Raw genomic sequence first — 14,197 nt, 5'->3', positions numbered from 1 at the left:
AATAACTTGCAATACAAAGATCCTTTAAGGGGTGGGGGTCACTGGAGGAGGTAGCTTTGTGCAAGGTGATGAGCAGTTAGAATGTAACAGAGGGATAGAAACAAGTGCCTTGCTGTAGAGGAGATACCTGGTTACCCAATCAGAGGGAGAGAGCAAGAAAAAGAGGGAGAGAGAGTATGTGATCAAGAATGAGAGAGAGTGGAAGAGAGCAAGGGAGCATGAGAGAGAGAGAGAGATAGTGGCAAAGTACCAGGGCATACCCTCAAGATACGGGGATCAGAATATAAGTGGGATGGTAGAGAATTGCTAATGGTACATGAATAGGGAGTAGGGACTTCATGTGAATGCAAAGAGTGATGGGATGGGAATGTAGTAACTGGTGAAACCTGGGTATATAGAGGTGGTAGTGCTGGTGGGGTCAACAGGATAGCAATGATACAGTGAGCAAGGCAATGGGGACAAGATTGGGGAGTGAGAGATAAAGAGGAAATGTAAGAAAGAGATGATTGGTTTGTTGGAGCAGGGTGTGTGAAAAATTTTATTGTTACATATGGGTGGAACACACATCACTCCCAGAACTCAGTTTCACTGAAGTGGGCAGATCTTCTCAAGAATCTCATATTGCCAGACATCATTATCATCATCATTTAATGTCCATTGTCCATGTTGGCATGGGTTGGACAGTTTGACCAGAGCTGGCAAGCTGGGAGGCTGCACCAGACTCCAGCTGATTTGGCATGGTTTCTACAGTTGGATGGCTTTCCTAACACCAACCACTCTGAGAGTGTAATAGGTGCTTCTACAAGTCATTTGCATGACACCAGTATCTGCCATGACAGCAATTTTACTTGGTCTGATAGGTCTTCTTCTCAACATAGTACCACTTGGATTTATAGAAAGCCACAAAATTATAATAATCGTCTCAAGAAAACACCTTGTATATACATCATCATCATCATTTAACATCCATTTTCCATGCTGGCATGGGTTGGACAGTTTGACAGGAGCTGGCAAGCTGGAAATCTGCACCAAGCTCCATGTCTGTTTTGGCATGGTTTCTATATTTGGATGCCCTTCCTAATGCCAACCACTTTACAAAATGCACTGGGTGCTTTTACGCAGTACTGGCATGGGTGTGTTTATGTAGTGCCAATACAAGTGCTTTTTACGTGGCACCAGCACATACAGTGCTAAAAAACACAGAAGTCTATCAGAAGCAGAAGAATAGCATCTAGCAGTGATGAGGGAATTGTTAAATCAAGATTTCTGCATCTTTGAGTGTCATTAGAAGCAAGTAACCACTAGCAACTGAATGTCTGAACAAATTTAGCCTCTACTGAAGATAAATTTTCCTGGAAAATATAATCCAATCAAAAAAATTAAATAAGAAATAAATAATTTTAAAAATTAGCTATGTAGAAATATGAATTCATACAACAAAAGAATCTAAAATGTAATGAGCAAAAAACATCTTAAATAATACTTTATTTCTCATAAATATTTGGAAAATAGCCATGTAGTTAAGCTGTTTATTCCATTTAAAATCTGTTTTCTATGCCAACATAGCTTAGACAGAAGGAAATTCAGGCAAGATTTTTACAGCCAGATGCATTTCCTGTTACCAGCTTATTGTTACCAAACAATAAGGGATTGTTTTTTGTTCTAAAAGGAGCTAAAGGAGTTTAAAACGGTAGAAGCAATAGACAATTTGTTGACAAGAGATGCTAACAAGTGTTACCAGTGGTAGCCCAACCAGAAATGATAATGTCGCAGATTCTATCAGTGACACCATAATAACACACACACACACACACACACAAACACACACAGTACGTCATAACTGTAAGCTTCTGATGTTTTTTTTTTACAAGCAGGTGTTTTTAGGTTTGACCTCAGGCATGTTTTTTTTTCTTCACTTTTGAGCAAATTTTCTAACAAAGCCCTGAGGCAACCAATACTTTGAGAAGTAAATTGACAGCTGGAAATTGTATAGAAACCTGATTGATATATGTGTGTGTGTGCATGTGTGAGTGTGTGCATATATGCGTGTCTTTTACAGATGTGCATTATGTAAGTTGGTGAAGGATGCAAACATCAGTGGAAGGATAAAAAAAACAACAGTGCTCTTCAAAAACTTTCTTTACTATATTTGTTCTGCAACAAGTTACAAACACTCCCTTGCAACTTGTAACTAATCCTTGATGTGTTACATGTTTCAGTCATTAGGCTGTGGCCATGCTGAGACATCATCTTGAATGTTTAGTTGAATGATCTGACCCCAGTACGAATTTTTAAAACCTGGTCCTTATTCTACCAATCTCTTTTGCCAAATCACTAAGTTATGGGGATGTAAAGACACCAACACCGGTTGTCAAACAGTGGTAAGAGACAAACACAGACACAACCACACATGCATATACATATATACAAAGGGCTTCTTTCAGTTTCTGTCTACCAAATCCACAAATAAGGCTTTGGTTGGCCTGAGGTTATAGTAGAAGACACTTGTCCATGGTGCCATACAGTGGGACTGAACCCAGAACCACACGGTTGGGAAGCACAGCCATGCTTAATGATGGTATTGTTCAACAGTTATGAAAAATAAACAAACATAGGCACAGGAGTGGCTGTGTGGTAAGTAGCTTGCTTACCAACCACATGGTTCTGGGTTCAGTCCTTGAGCAAGCGTCTCCTACTATAGCCTCGGCCCGACCAAAGCCTTGTGAGTGGATTTGGTAGACAGAAACTGGAAGAAGCCCGTCATGTGTGTGTGCGTGCGTGTGTATGTTTGTGTGTCTGTGTTTGTCCCCCCACCATTGCTTAACAACTGATGCCGGTGTGTGTACGTCCCTGTAACTTAGCAGTTCGGCAAAAGAGACCAATAGAATAAGTAGTAGGCTTACAAAGAGTAAGTCCTAGGGTCGATTTGTTTGACTAAAGGCGGTGCTCCAGCATAGCTGCAGTCAGATGACTGAAACAAGAAACAGAATAAAAGAATAGATAAAATATACACACTCACCAGAATGGTCTGTAGCATGTGCTATTGCAAGAATTATTTGGATTTGATTGGGTGTATCATTGTGACAGAGATGAAGTAGCTTCACTAAAATTTCTATTCCACCATAATTACCAAACAATTCAGCATTGGTCACTGGGAAAAGACAAAAGTGTATCAAACAATATAATTTCTTTCTTTTTTTTTTCCTTTTCCATTTTAGATATTTTTTTAATTATCAAATTCTAAAAAAAAAACTTCCTGGAATAATTAGAAATTATTTCTATTATTTTTTGGCATGTTAATCTTTTTAAAAATAAAATGATTATTATTAATAAAGAATAAAATATAAATTCTAACAAAAGTTATGCAAGTTATGAAGCTTAGAGTGTTTAGAAGGAAAACAGGAACTTGTGGTGTTGATGATTTTAGGCATGGCTGTGTCATTAAAATGCACATTTTGCAAAGATGGGCTTTCTGGTTCACCTTGACCAGTCTTCTATACCAATGGTTCCCAAAATGGGTGGTATTGCCCCACTGGGGGTGTTGAAGAAAAGTGGGATGATAATGGGGTAGCGATTCATGTAAAAAACAACAAAATAATGGGTTCAGTAGGTTAAGTTATATTTGTGAAAGACAGTTGCTTTGAATTTTGCTTCAGAAAGAGTCCATGTTTGTGATGGTTAGTTGGGGTGGAGGTGTTAGGAATGTGGCCTGGGTGTCAAGGAGGTGGCAGCCTGAAAAAGTTTGGGACTATACTTTAAGCACTTTTCCCAACCATTTTCTTCTCTGAGTGTCATTTGTGTCTGAAATTCTGTGTCTTTTTCCAGAGTAGTTATCCCAATAATAGAGGGTACACTTGTTTTACTTGATGTGATAATCATCATAGTCATCATTTAACATCTACTTTCCATGCTGGCATGGGTTAGATAGTCTGACTGGAACTGGTATAAACTGGAAAGCTGCACCAGGTTCCAGTCTGATTTGGCTTGATTTCTATAGTTGGATGCCTTTCCTAATACCAACCACTCCAAGTGGTTGGTGTAATGGGCACTTTTTACATGCTACCAGCACAGGTGCCATTTATATGACATTGGCAATGTCCTTCCAAATGACATGTCCTCTCTCCATAAGCTATAGGAGCTCCAAAAATTTGGAGGAGGTTTCAAGCAGCAGCAGTAGTGGAATTATTAAGTGTGGCCAACTGAGATTATGGATACTATCAAACCATTTCAGCTTTGATCTACCCCTAGGTTTCCTGCTGATTAGCTTAGCTTGAAGAATCTGTCTTGCAATTATTTCCTACAACATTCTAATCACATATCTATAGTACTGGAGCTGCAACCTCTTGATGAGAAGTAGAAGCTTGATCTGGACAGACTCCCTGCCTTCTGAGCTATGCACCAGATCAAATAACATTACTCCAGAGTAGAGATCCTTAGGAGGAATCCCGTTCATGATTGAGTGATTTTGGTCATTAATGAAGGATAGGCACACAAACCAAACTGAAGATAGTGAGTTTGCTTTTTTTCTGTGGGTCCAGTACAAATACTGGTTTGGTGCCTGGCATGAATAAGACCACTCCAAGTTGTAATATGAAAAGAATGCTAACTGACAGGTGTTCAAATTGAACATCAACCACATCCATGTCAGAGGCTCTACAAAGGGCAAAGCAGACAAGTGTTTCTTCCTCCTCCTCATCATCATCAAGCTCTCATCTCTAAAGAAAAGTTAAGTCAGTTCTCTATCCTATGTACACCAATAGTTCTAAAGTTAAAGTTTCTAATAGGCACAGGAGTAGCTGTGTGGTAAGTAGCTTGCTTACCAACCACATGGTTCTGGGTTCAGTCCTACTGCTTGGCACCTTGGGCAAGTGTTTTCTACTATAACCATGAGTCAACCAAAGCCTTGTCAGTGGATTTGGTAGACGGAAACTGAAAGAAGCCTGTTGTATGTGTATGTGTGTGTGTGTTTGTGTGTCTGTGTTTGTCTCCCCAACATTGCTTGACAACCAATGCTGGTGTGTTCACATCCCCATAACTTAGCAGTTCGGCAAAAGGTCTGATAGAATAAGTACTAAGCTTACAAAGAATAATTCCTGGGGTCAATTTGCTCAACTAAAGCGGTGCTCCAGCATAGCTGCAGTCAAATGACTGAAACAAATAAAAAAAAAAAAAAAATCAAAGGATACTTACTATTATCCAAAAGACATGTATCAAGAGCTGAAGTTAATAAAACAGCAGTTTTCAAATATTCAGCATTATAAACATTGTCTGTAGCAAGTGTGTATATCTTCATTGTCTTTACTAATACATCAATTCCATCCATTTCTCGCAATGTATTTTGGTTGGTCTCTAATAAACAAAAAATAAAAAACGAATGTGTATACTTGTTATTTCAGTAAAAATATTGAAATATAACCATCATTGTCATCATCATTGATTTAACGTTTACTTTTCTATGCTTGCATGGGTTGGATGGGATCTGTTGGGGCAGATCTACTACTACTACTGGGTGCTCTTCTTGTGGCCAACTCTTATTTGTTTCCAAGCAAAAGTAATAGTTTACTCCTTGCCTGACATGTTTCTGCAGAATATCTAAGATGAATGCCATTCATTTACAACAACCAAAGGTAGTCACGACAAGGAGACACACACACACACACACACAATCATCATCATGCTTGCATGAGAGGAACAGAATTTATTGAGGCAGGTTTTCTAAGGCTGGATGCCCTTTGTGCCACCAACCTAAACCTGTTTCCAAGTAAGGTAATATTTCCCCCATCACAAGACATGTTTAAGCAGAATGTTGGTAATGAACGTCACTGTTTGTATGAGAGTAACAATCATTTACAACTATTATGCAATGTCAAGACAAGGAGATACAAACACACAATCATACACACACATACACAGAAACACACACATACACTTACAACAGGTATCTTTCAGTTTCCATCTACCAAACTCAGACACAAGGCTTTGGCAGCCTGGAGCAATAGTAGAAGTTACTGGCCCAAAGTGCCTTGCAGTAGGATTGAACCCAAAACCATGTGGTTGGTAAGCAAACCTCTTAACCACACAGCCACACTTGCACCTCATATTCATAATTATAAAGTATACCTGAACTCCAAATTCACTCTACTTAAATTCTCATTGGTATTTGTCTAATAATAAAACATGAAAAACAAAAAAAAAGGCGAGAAAGAAAATATTCTTCATTTTCAATTGAAATATACACAAGACAGTAGTAAGATACGAATTAATTAGTATAACTAAAACTTTAAGGCAGTGCTCCAGCATGGCTGCAGTTCAATGACTGAAACAAGAACTTTCATATTCTAAACCCTAATCCCTTAGCATTAAGCTGACACCACCACTTCTCACGGGGTTTGTAGTCCTGTAAGCTGCATGGCAACCTCAACAGTGCTGGTGGTATGAAAGAAAAAAAAGAACCCAGTCAACATTGCAAAGTGGTGGGCATTAGGAATGGTGTCCAGAGTAGACATCAGAGCACAATGCAATCCTTGGGCTTTATCAGATCCTATCAAACTGTTCAAACCATCCCAAAATGAAGCATAGATATGAAATTATGATGACGACGATGATGATGATGAGTTGCAAGGTATCAAATGAATTTATAACATATTCAGATAACATATTATAGAGAGAACAAAAATATACATAAAAATATAGCAGGAAACCAGGAAAGATCTGAAAGGTGAACGTTCATCATAAATTTGGCAGATGCAGGAATACACCAGGATGAGACAGAAGAGTATCTGTGAAGCTCTTAGTGTTGATTTGACCTAGATCCATGGGATCACAACAGGTGAGATCCAGGGAATCGTAATAGATAAATAAGATCCAGAGGATCACTGGTGAAAAAGTCTTCGATAATATAAAGGTAAGTTGCAGATAATTCTTTACAGCTGTTTCTGTGGAAGTTACATATTAAATGCAGATCAAAGCAGTTTGTCTAAAACACAGACTGTCATATGCAACCCATCCCTCATAAGAAGAGTACATACAACAGTAGGGAAAATAGAATATGTCTAAATAGAGAGGTAGATAGATCTACAGTCCAATTGAGAGAGCAATATATATTGATGAAATGTACTAGGTGGCTGTTGAGGAAAATGCTGGAGAGATAGATATTTATAGAAATAAAGGGTTAATAAAAGGATATGAAAAATGAGAGAAAGGAAAAAAGAGTGTTATCTGAGGGGGAGGGCAAGTTGCTATTTCTAGCTGTTCATGCAATATTAGGTCGTTCTTTTCAGTGCTGTATCAATGGATATGTTAGTGTACCTTCTCTTAAACACTTATATGTGTGTATCTCTCTCTCTCTCCATCTATCTATCTATCTATCTATCTCTCTCTCTATATATATATATATATATATATATATATATATATATATATTTGCACCATCCTATTTCTAAGTATAGATAAAACACTGAATCTTGCACAGATTTATATAAAAAATGTTTTCCCACCCAATGCCTATGTCTAACATTATTACATTTAATCCATAATCTAAATTTCTAACCATAAAGTGATAATTAAAATTAAATTAAAATTACATTCAGATTTAGAGATATAATAGATTTCAACTATTTACATTGCTTTAGGGTAAAACATGTATTGCCACTAGTTTTAAAATCTAACTTTATTTATTGCATAATTTTTTTTTTCCTTTCCAAACTATAATTTTGGTCTTGCTATGCCTTCCCGTTTCAAACTCACCGTAAAATCATTTTATTTATAATTCCAGTTTTGCTCTTTGTCGCTTTGAACAGGTTTCAAACTGCTCAGATATTTTTAAAATAGATGATCCACTAAGTTTCTTTAAGAAGTACTACTATCAATAGAAACTGACAATTTAATATATTTAGTGGAAAATAAATATTTGTTTATTCCATTACATTTTGCCTGAATGAATGCTTTAATACAAGTGAAAATTGACTTCAAAAATTTAAAAAGAAATTCAGATTCTTAACAAATTATAAAATCAAAATGATTATTCTTTTTCCTTTTTATTGATTTTGATTTTAAATTCATTCCACTAAACTATTATATATCATTTCTATTCTGCCGCTATATTGTCGCAACCCAACAATATTTTATTTATAGCACAATTCTCATTGAATTTATCTAAGTTTAACTACTCTCTTCACACACACACACACCTCCCACCTGAAATAAAAGGAATGAAGAAAAATCCTTATTTTCCCAAAAGTGTAAATGTAATTCAAAATTAGAATAATTGAAAGGTAGACACACACACATTCATACACACATCATCATCATCATCATTCAATGTCCAATTTTCCATGCTTGCAAGGGTCATATGGAATTTGTTGAAGCAGATTTTCTATGATCAGATGCTTTTCCTGTTGCCAACTCTCCCTTGTTTCTGAACAAGGTAATATTTCTCATGGCCCAACACATTTTTCACAGAAGACTGGAATTAAACAACTTCACCTGTATAAGGATGATGCTCATTTGCAACCATCATGTGATGTTTAGTCAAAGGTGCACACACAATATTTTTATTAAAAACAAAACACATCCTTTACAACATGTACTGAACACTCCTTTCTCATTCCGTTAGCATGCACGCATACATGCATACATACATACATGTACATGTGTGTGTGTGTGCAGCTTCATGTAAAAGCATCCATGCAGTGTCACATAAAAGGTGCCTGTGCTGTGCCATGTAAAACCCAGTACACTCTGTAAGGTGGTTGGCATTAGGGAAGGCATCCAACCATAGAAACCATGTCAAATCAAACTGGTGTCTGGTGCAGTCCCTTAGCTTGCCAGCTCTAGTCACACTATCCAACCCATGCCAGCATCAATGCCAGGCCCGCCTGGTTGGCTCCTGTGCTGGTGGCACATAAAAAGCACCCACTACACTCTCGGAGTGGTTGGCGTTAGGAAGGGCATCTAGCTGTAGAAACATTGGCAAATCAGATTGGAGCCTGGTGCAGCCGCTGGCTCTCCAGACCTCAGTGAAACCGTCCAACCCATGCCAGCTTGGAAAACAGATATTAAACAATGATGATGATGGTATATATATATATGTATGTATCATCATTATGCAGTGTTTTAAATCCGGGTTTTTTCCCCATTAATAGGGGTGGCCAGATCTACTTCAATGCCATACCAACTGCCCTCACACCAACTCGCCCAGATTTGGGTGTCCTCACTTTTCAAACCAACCATCCCACTCTCCTCCTCTACCTGTCCCCACCACCTCATTCTACTTCACTTTCACGCTCCATTTACCTCAAACACAATCACACTCCTCAGAGTATGCATTTCATACCAGCTCAACACATGTATATATACACACACACACACACACACACACATACATATAGTTTTTTTCAGGATGGTGTTTTTGGATTTTTTTTTTGTCAAATAAACACACACAGACTATATATCTGTTCATCACTGTTCTTATTCTAACTCATGTCCATTGGCTGGAAATCTTTCATCACAAATCTGTGACCTCTTCAATGACACTTTTTGTTTTTGTGTGTATTCTTGCTCCACTTACTCCCTTCTGTTCTTCTATGGACAAGGGACATGAGTTAGAATAAAAACAGTAATAAATGAGTGAAGAACAAATATATATAGTGTGTGTGTTTATTTGGCAAAAAAGAAATACCATCCTGTTTCAACACGATTTCACATCAGGAGTCTTACAACACAAATTCATGTGTGAGTGTGTGTGTGTGTATGTATATATACATATATATATATATATATATATTATATATATATATATAGGTAGGGAGGCTTCGAATGGGGCCTCAGGGAGTAGCGGCCCCACCTTTCTGTGCTAGTTTTTATATCGCATTCCCTAAAAGTCATGGTAGAGGCCTTTGGTCCCAGGACCACTCATGTCCAGAAACTCAGGTTGGGGGTAAGCAAGAACATGCTCCCCGTTGAAAATCCAGCTCCAAAAAAGCCTCATGATAGCAAACGAGAATGGGCACCAGGCAGCCCAAAGATTGGGGTGGGCTGCACCTGCTTGCCTCAGTTGCTATGGCATTGAAGTAGATCCGGCCACACCCATTAACGGGGACAAAACCCAGATTTAAAACACTAGATGATGATGATGTATGTATATTACATACACACAAAGGGCTTCTTTCAGTTTTAGTCAACTAAACCCACTCACAAGGCTGGTCAGACAAAGGCTACAGTACAAAACATGCCCTAGGTGTCACACTGTGGTATCGAACCTCAGACCACACAATCTTGGGTCCTTTACTTTTTTTTTTTACTCTCAGTATCTTCAGTCATTCTTGAGTTTTAAGGTACTTTTATTTCTTAATATATACATATATATAAGACAGCGAGCTGGCAGAAATGTTAGCATGCCAAGTGAAATGTTTATTGGTATTTCGTCTGTCTTTATGTTCTGAGTTCAAATTCCACCGAGGTTAACTTTGCCTTTCATCTTTTTGGGATCAATAAATTAAGTACCAGTTGCGTACTGAGGTCGATCTAATCAACTGGCTCCCTTCCCCAAAATTTCGGTCCTTGAGCCTAGAGTAAAAAAGATTCTTAAAATATTATTATAAGGCAGCAAGCTGGCAGAAACATTAGCATGCTGGGCGAAATGCTTAGTGATATTTCGTCTGTCTTTATGTTCTGAGTTCAAATTAAGTACCAGTTACGTACTGGAGTCGATCTAATCGACTGGCCCCATCCCCCGAAACTTCAGGCCTAGTGCCTAAAGTAGAAAAGAATATATATCATCATCATCGTCATTTAACGTCCGCTTTCCATAACGAGATTTAATCAGCTATTTGTAATTGAAAAAGAAAAAGTGCCTTATACTACGTCTTGTTTTTCTGTTTGTTCATGTGTAATTAACTTCCAGTGAAGAAAAACTATGATTCTGTTTTTATTTCAAATACATCATCAAATACATTCCTTTAATAATGTTTTTCTTTTCTTACCACCCCACCTCACCCCCATACTTAATCACATCTGGTTAGAATATTTTTGGATGGCTTGTGTTAAAGAAATTAACTAGCTTCCACTAAACCTAACCCCCATTAATTCTTCATCTTTGCTTTTGTCTCTCAGTGTTACCCATTGCATTTTGTGCTGAATGTCTTTGGAAAATCTTTGTTATGTTTCACAGGTGAAATATATCAAAATTCCATGTTCCATATTTTTATTCAGAATATTAAAAAAAAATCTTTTGCTTGTTTTCAGCCATTGAATTGCAGCCATGCTGGAGCACCACACCGATGTGTTTTAGTTGAACAACACAACCTCATTACTTAAACATTTTTCAAGTCTGGTAATTACTCTATTAGTGCCTTTGCTGAATCACTAAGTTACAATGACATAAACAAAACAAAACCAGCTGTCATGCAGTAGAGAGGTCTCACACACACACAATGGGCTTCCATATTGATTCCACCAATCAAATTTACCCACAAGACATAGGTCTGCCTGGGGCTATAGAACTCACTTACCCAAGTTGCCATGCTATGGAACTGAACTCAAAATCCTGCAGTTGCAAAGCAAGCTTCTTAACCACACAACTATAATAATCATCATCATCATCATTTTATATCTGCTTTTCAAGGCTTACACAGGTGCTCTGCAGCACAGTATCTCATACTTGTTGCAGTCCCTTATCATCTCCTTCACAAGGTTCAGCATCCTGAGATTGGCTCTTACCACTTTTTTTTCCCCACATCTTCGTCCTCTTACCAAAGTTCCTCCCATTTAGGTCCCTTGGCAATTTTTCATCCAGCTGCCAGTTTTCATACACATCTCAGATCTATACCACTGCAATCTTCTCATTTGTGAATTACAATTAATTCCCCTTATATCTAATTTTTTCTCTTTTTAAATACTAATACATAATTAATAAGTTGTGTCTTGAGCAATGTGCTAAACTCATGTAACATATGTTAAAACCTAATTGGCTACACATGCATATAATACTGGCAAGAAATTTTCTGCACAGAAATATTTATAATACTTAATGAATAATTTAGCAAAAATAAGTAACGTTTTCTAGTTTATTCTTTACATATTTATGTTAGTGTTTTGCCTGTTATAATCATTTTCTTCTCTGCTATCATTAGATGTCCAGCTCCATAAACGTAAAAACATTCTCATGTATTAATTGGAAACAGTATTTTCACAGCCAACAAGTCCATCATAAAATCTAAATGGTACATATCTTAAGCTTTCCCTGCTGAGGTTAATATTGTGTATAAGTTGTGTATAGGTTGTTCCTCACTTCATTAGAACATATATATCCTCACATTTCCTCTCACAAACGACAAAATGTCTTGTGCTTGTTGTGAGTAAATGTTTGTCTTTATCAGTTGTCTTTTACTTGTTTGAGCGATTGGACTGTGGCCATGCTGGGGCACTACCTTGGAGGAGTTTAGTCAAATGGATTGACTCCAGCACTTATATATTATATATACATCTACACATGACAGGCTTATTATTATTAAATTATTATTATATACACACCTACACATGACAGGCTTCCACACAGTTTCCATCTACCTAATTCCCTCAAAAGGCATTGGTTAGACTGGGGCTTTAGCATGAGCCACTCCCCCAAGGTGCACTGGTGTGTGACTGAATCCCAAATCAGTAAGTGAGCTTCTTAACCACACAGCCATGTCTGTTCCTATCTATATCTTTTATCTTTCACTTGTTTCAGTCTTTAGACTGTGGCCATGCTGGGGCACCACCTTGAAGAGTTTGTAGTTAAATAAATCAACCCTAGTACTTTTTTTTTAAAGTGTAGTACTTATCCTATCAGTCTTTTCTGCTGAACTGCTAAGTTAAGGGGATGTAAAAAATGACACTGGTTGTCAAACTCACTCACACACACACACACACATTCACCCACAAATGGCACCCATGCTGGTAGCACATAAAAGCATCCATTATACTCTCAGAGTTGTTGGCATTAGGAAGGGCATCCAGCCATAGAAAACCATGCCAAATCAGACTGGAGTCTAGTGCAGCCTTCCAGCTTATCAGCCCTGGTCAAACTGTCCAACCTTTGCCAGCATGGACAACAGACTATAAAAGATGATGACTGGCTTCCACACAATTTCCATTAACTAAGTTCATTTGCAAAGCATTTGTCAACCTAGAGCTATTGTAGAAGATGTTTGCCCAAGATGCTGTGCAGTGGTACTGAACTTGAAACCACATGGTCGCAAAGCAAGTTTCTTAATCACCTTTTTCTTTTTTACATTTTTATTTTCAAATTGAAATATTCACAAATATCGTTTCACTAACTGAAGCATTATTAAGAGTAATAACTTTTTAGTTTTAACCTTTTCCTTCTAATGTCCATAATAAAAATTATACACACACACACATAACAGTAATAATAAATATAAAATTTAAAAACACCTCAGGTAAAAATTATAATGTCTCTCATAAATAATTCATTTTTACATTAAGAATTTAAAACGATAAAAAAAAAAAGAATATAATCAACTAATAATTTTTCTTACATCGAAATATATACACACAAATATACACATACATGCATATACATTCACACACACACATTCATATATACACACACACATATAAATTCACACACACACATTCATATATACACAAACATACATATATACTCACATATAAATTCACACACACACATATACACAAACATACATACAAACAAATTCACACACAAACATACATATACATTCACATACATACATTCACACACACATACATATACACACATTCACACACAGACACACATTAATAGTCATTACTTCTGCTAGTTCGCATTAATCAAAGAAACATATTTATTTAACAGACACATTAACAATAAAGCTGAACTCTGAAAGCAAAAACAAAAACAATACAATTCTAAGTATCAAAATATATATCTAGTGTGCGTATATAGTGTCTACTTACCATTAGAAGCAACAAGTACTGCAATAAGTCTTACTACACTTTGCACAGCTAAAAGATGTTGGCATTGTTTGATGAATAGCAAACTCAAATTCAGAACATATTTTGCACAATATTCTTGATTCTCAGCTATAAAAAGATGATTACGTATGTGAATATGTAAATAAAAACTTCAAACATTTCAAAAACAATTTTGAAAATGAAAATATCAAATAAAATATGTATTATATTTCAACTTATGGAT

At 36.9% G+C, this 14,197-nt stretch overlaps 1 protein-coding gene across 3 annotated transcripts in view; it reads right to left on the bottom strand.

Moving 5' to 3' along the window:
• The window catches only part of LOC118764264 (telomere repeats-binding bouquet formation protein 1-like), a 139,577-nt gene that overhangs the window by 30,374 nt on the left and 95,006 nt on the right, over positions 1–14,197 (bottom strand). For all 3 annotated transcript variants that reach the window (XR_005000064.1, XM_036504812.1, XM_036504813.1), the window contains exons 7-9: positions 13,957–14,082; positions 5,191–5,349; positions 3,020–3,151 (exon numbers count right to left, since the gene is read on the bottom strand). Coding sequence is in view for 2 of the 3 variants with exons in the window: in XM_036504812.1 (XP_036360705.1) it covers positions 3,020–3,151; positions 5,191–5,349; positions 13,957–14,082 (417 nt within the window). In the remaining variant the exon portion in view is untranslated. The remainder of the gene's footprint in view (positions 1–3,019; positions 3,152–5,190; positions 5,350–13,956; positions 14,083–14,197) is intronic.

The sequence above is a fragment of the Octopus sinensis genome, linkage group LG7, assembly GCF_006345805.1.
Source record: "Octopus sinensis linkage group LG7, ASM634580v1, whole genome shotgun sequence".
Taxonomy (NCBI): domain Eukaryota; kingdom Metazoa; phylum Mollusca; class Cephalopoda; order Octopoda; family Octopodidae; genus Octopus; species Octopus sinensis.
The sequence above is the reverse complement of the archived record's forward strand: the minus strand, read 5'-3'. Positions and strand labels throughout refer to the sequence as shown.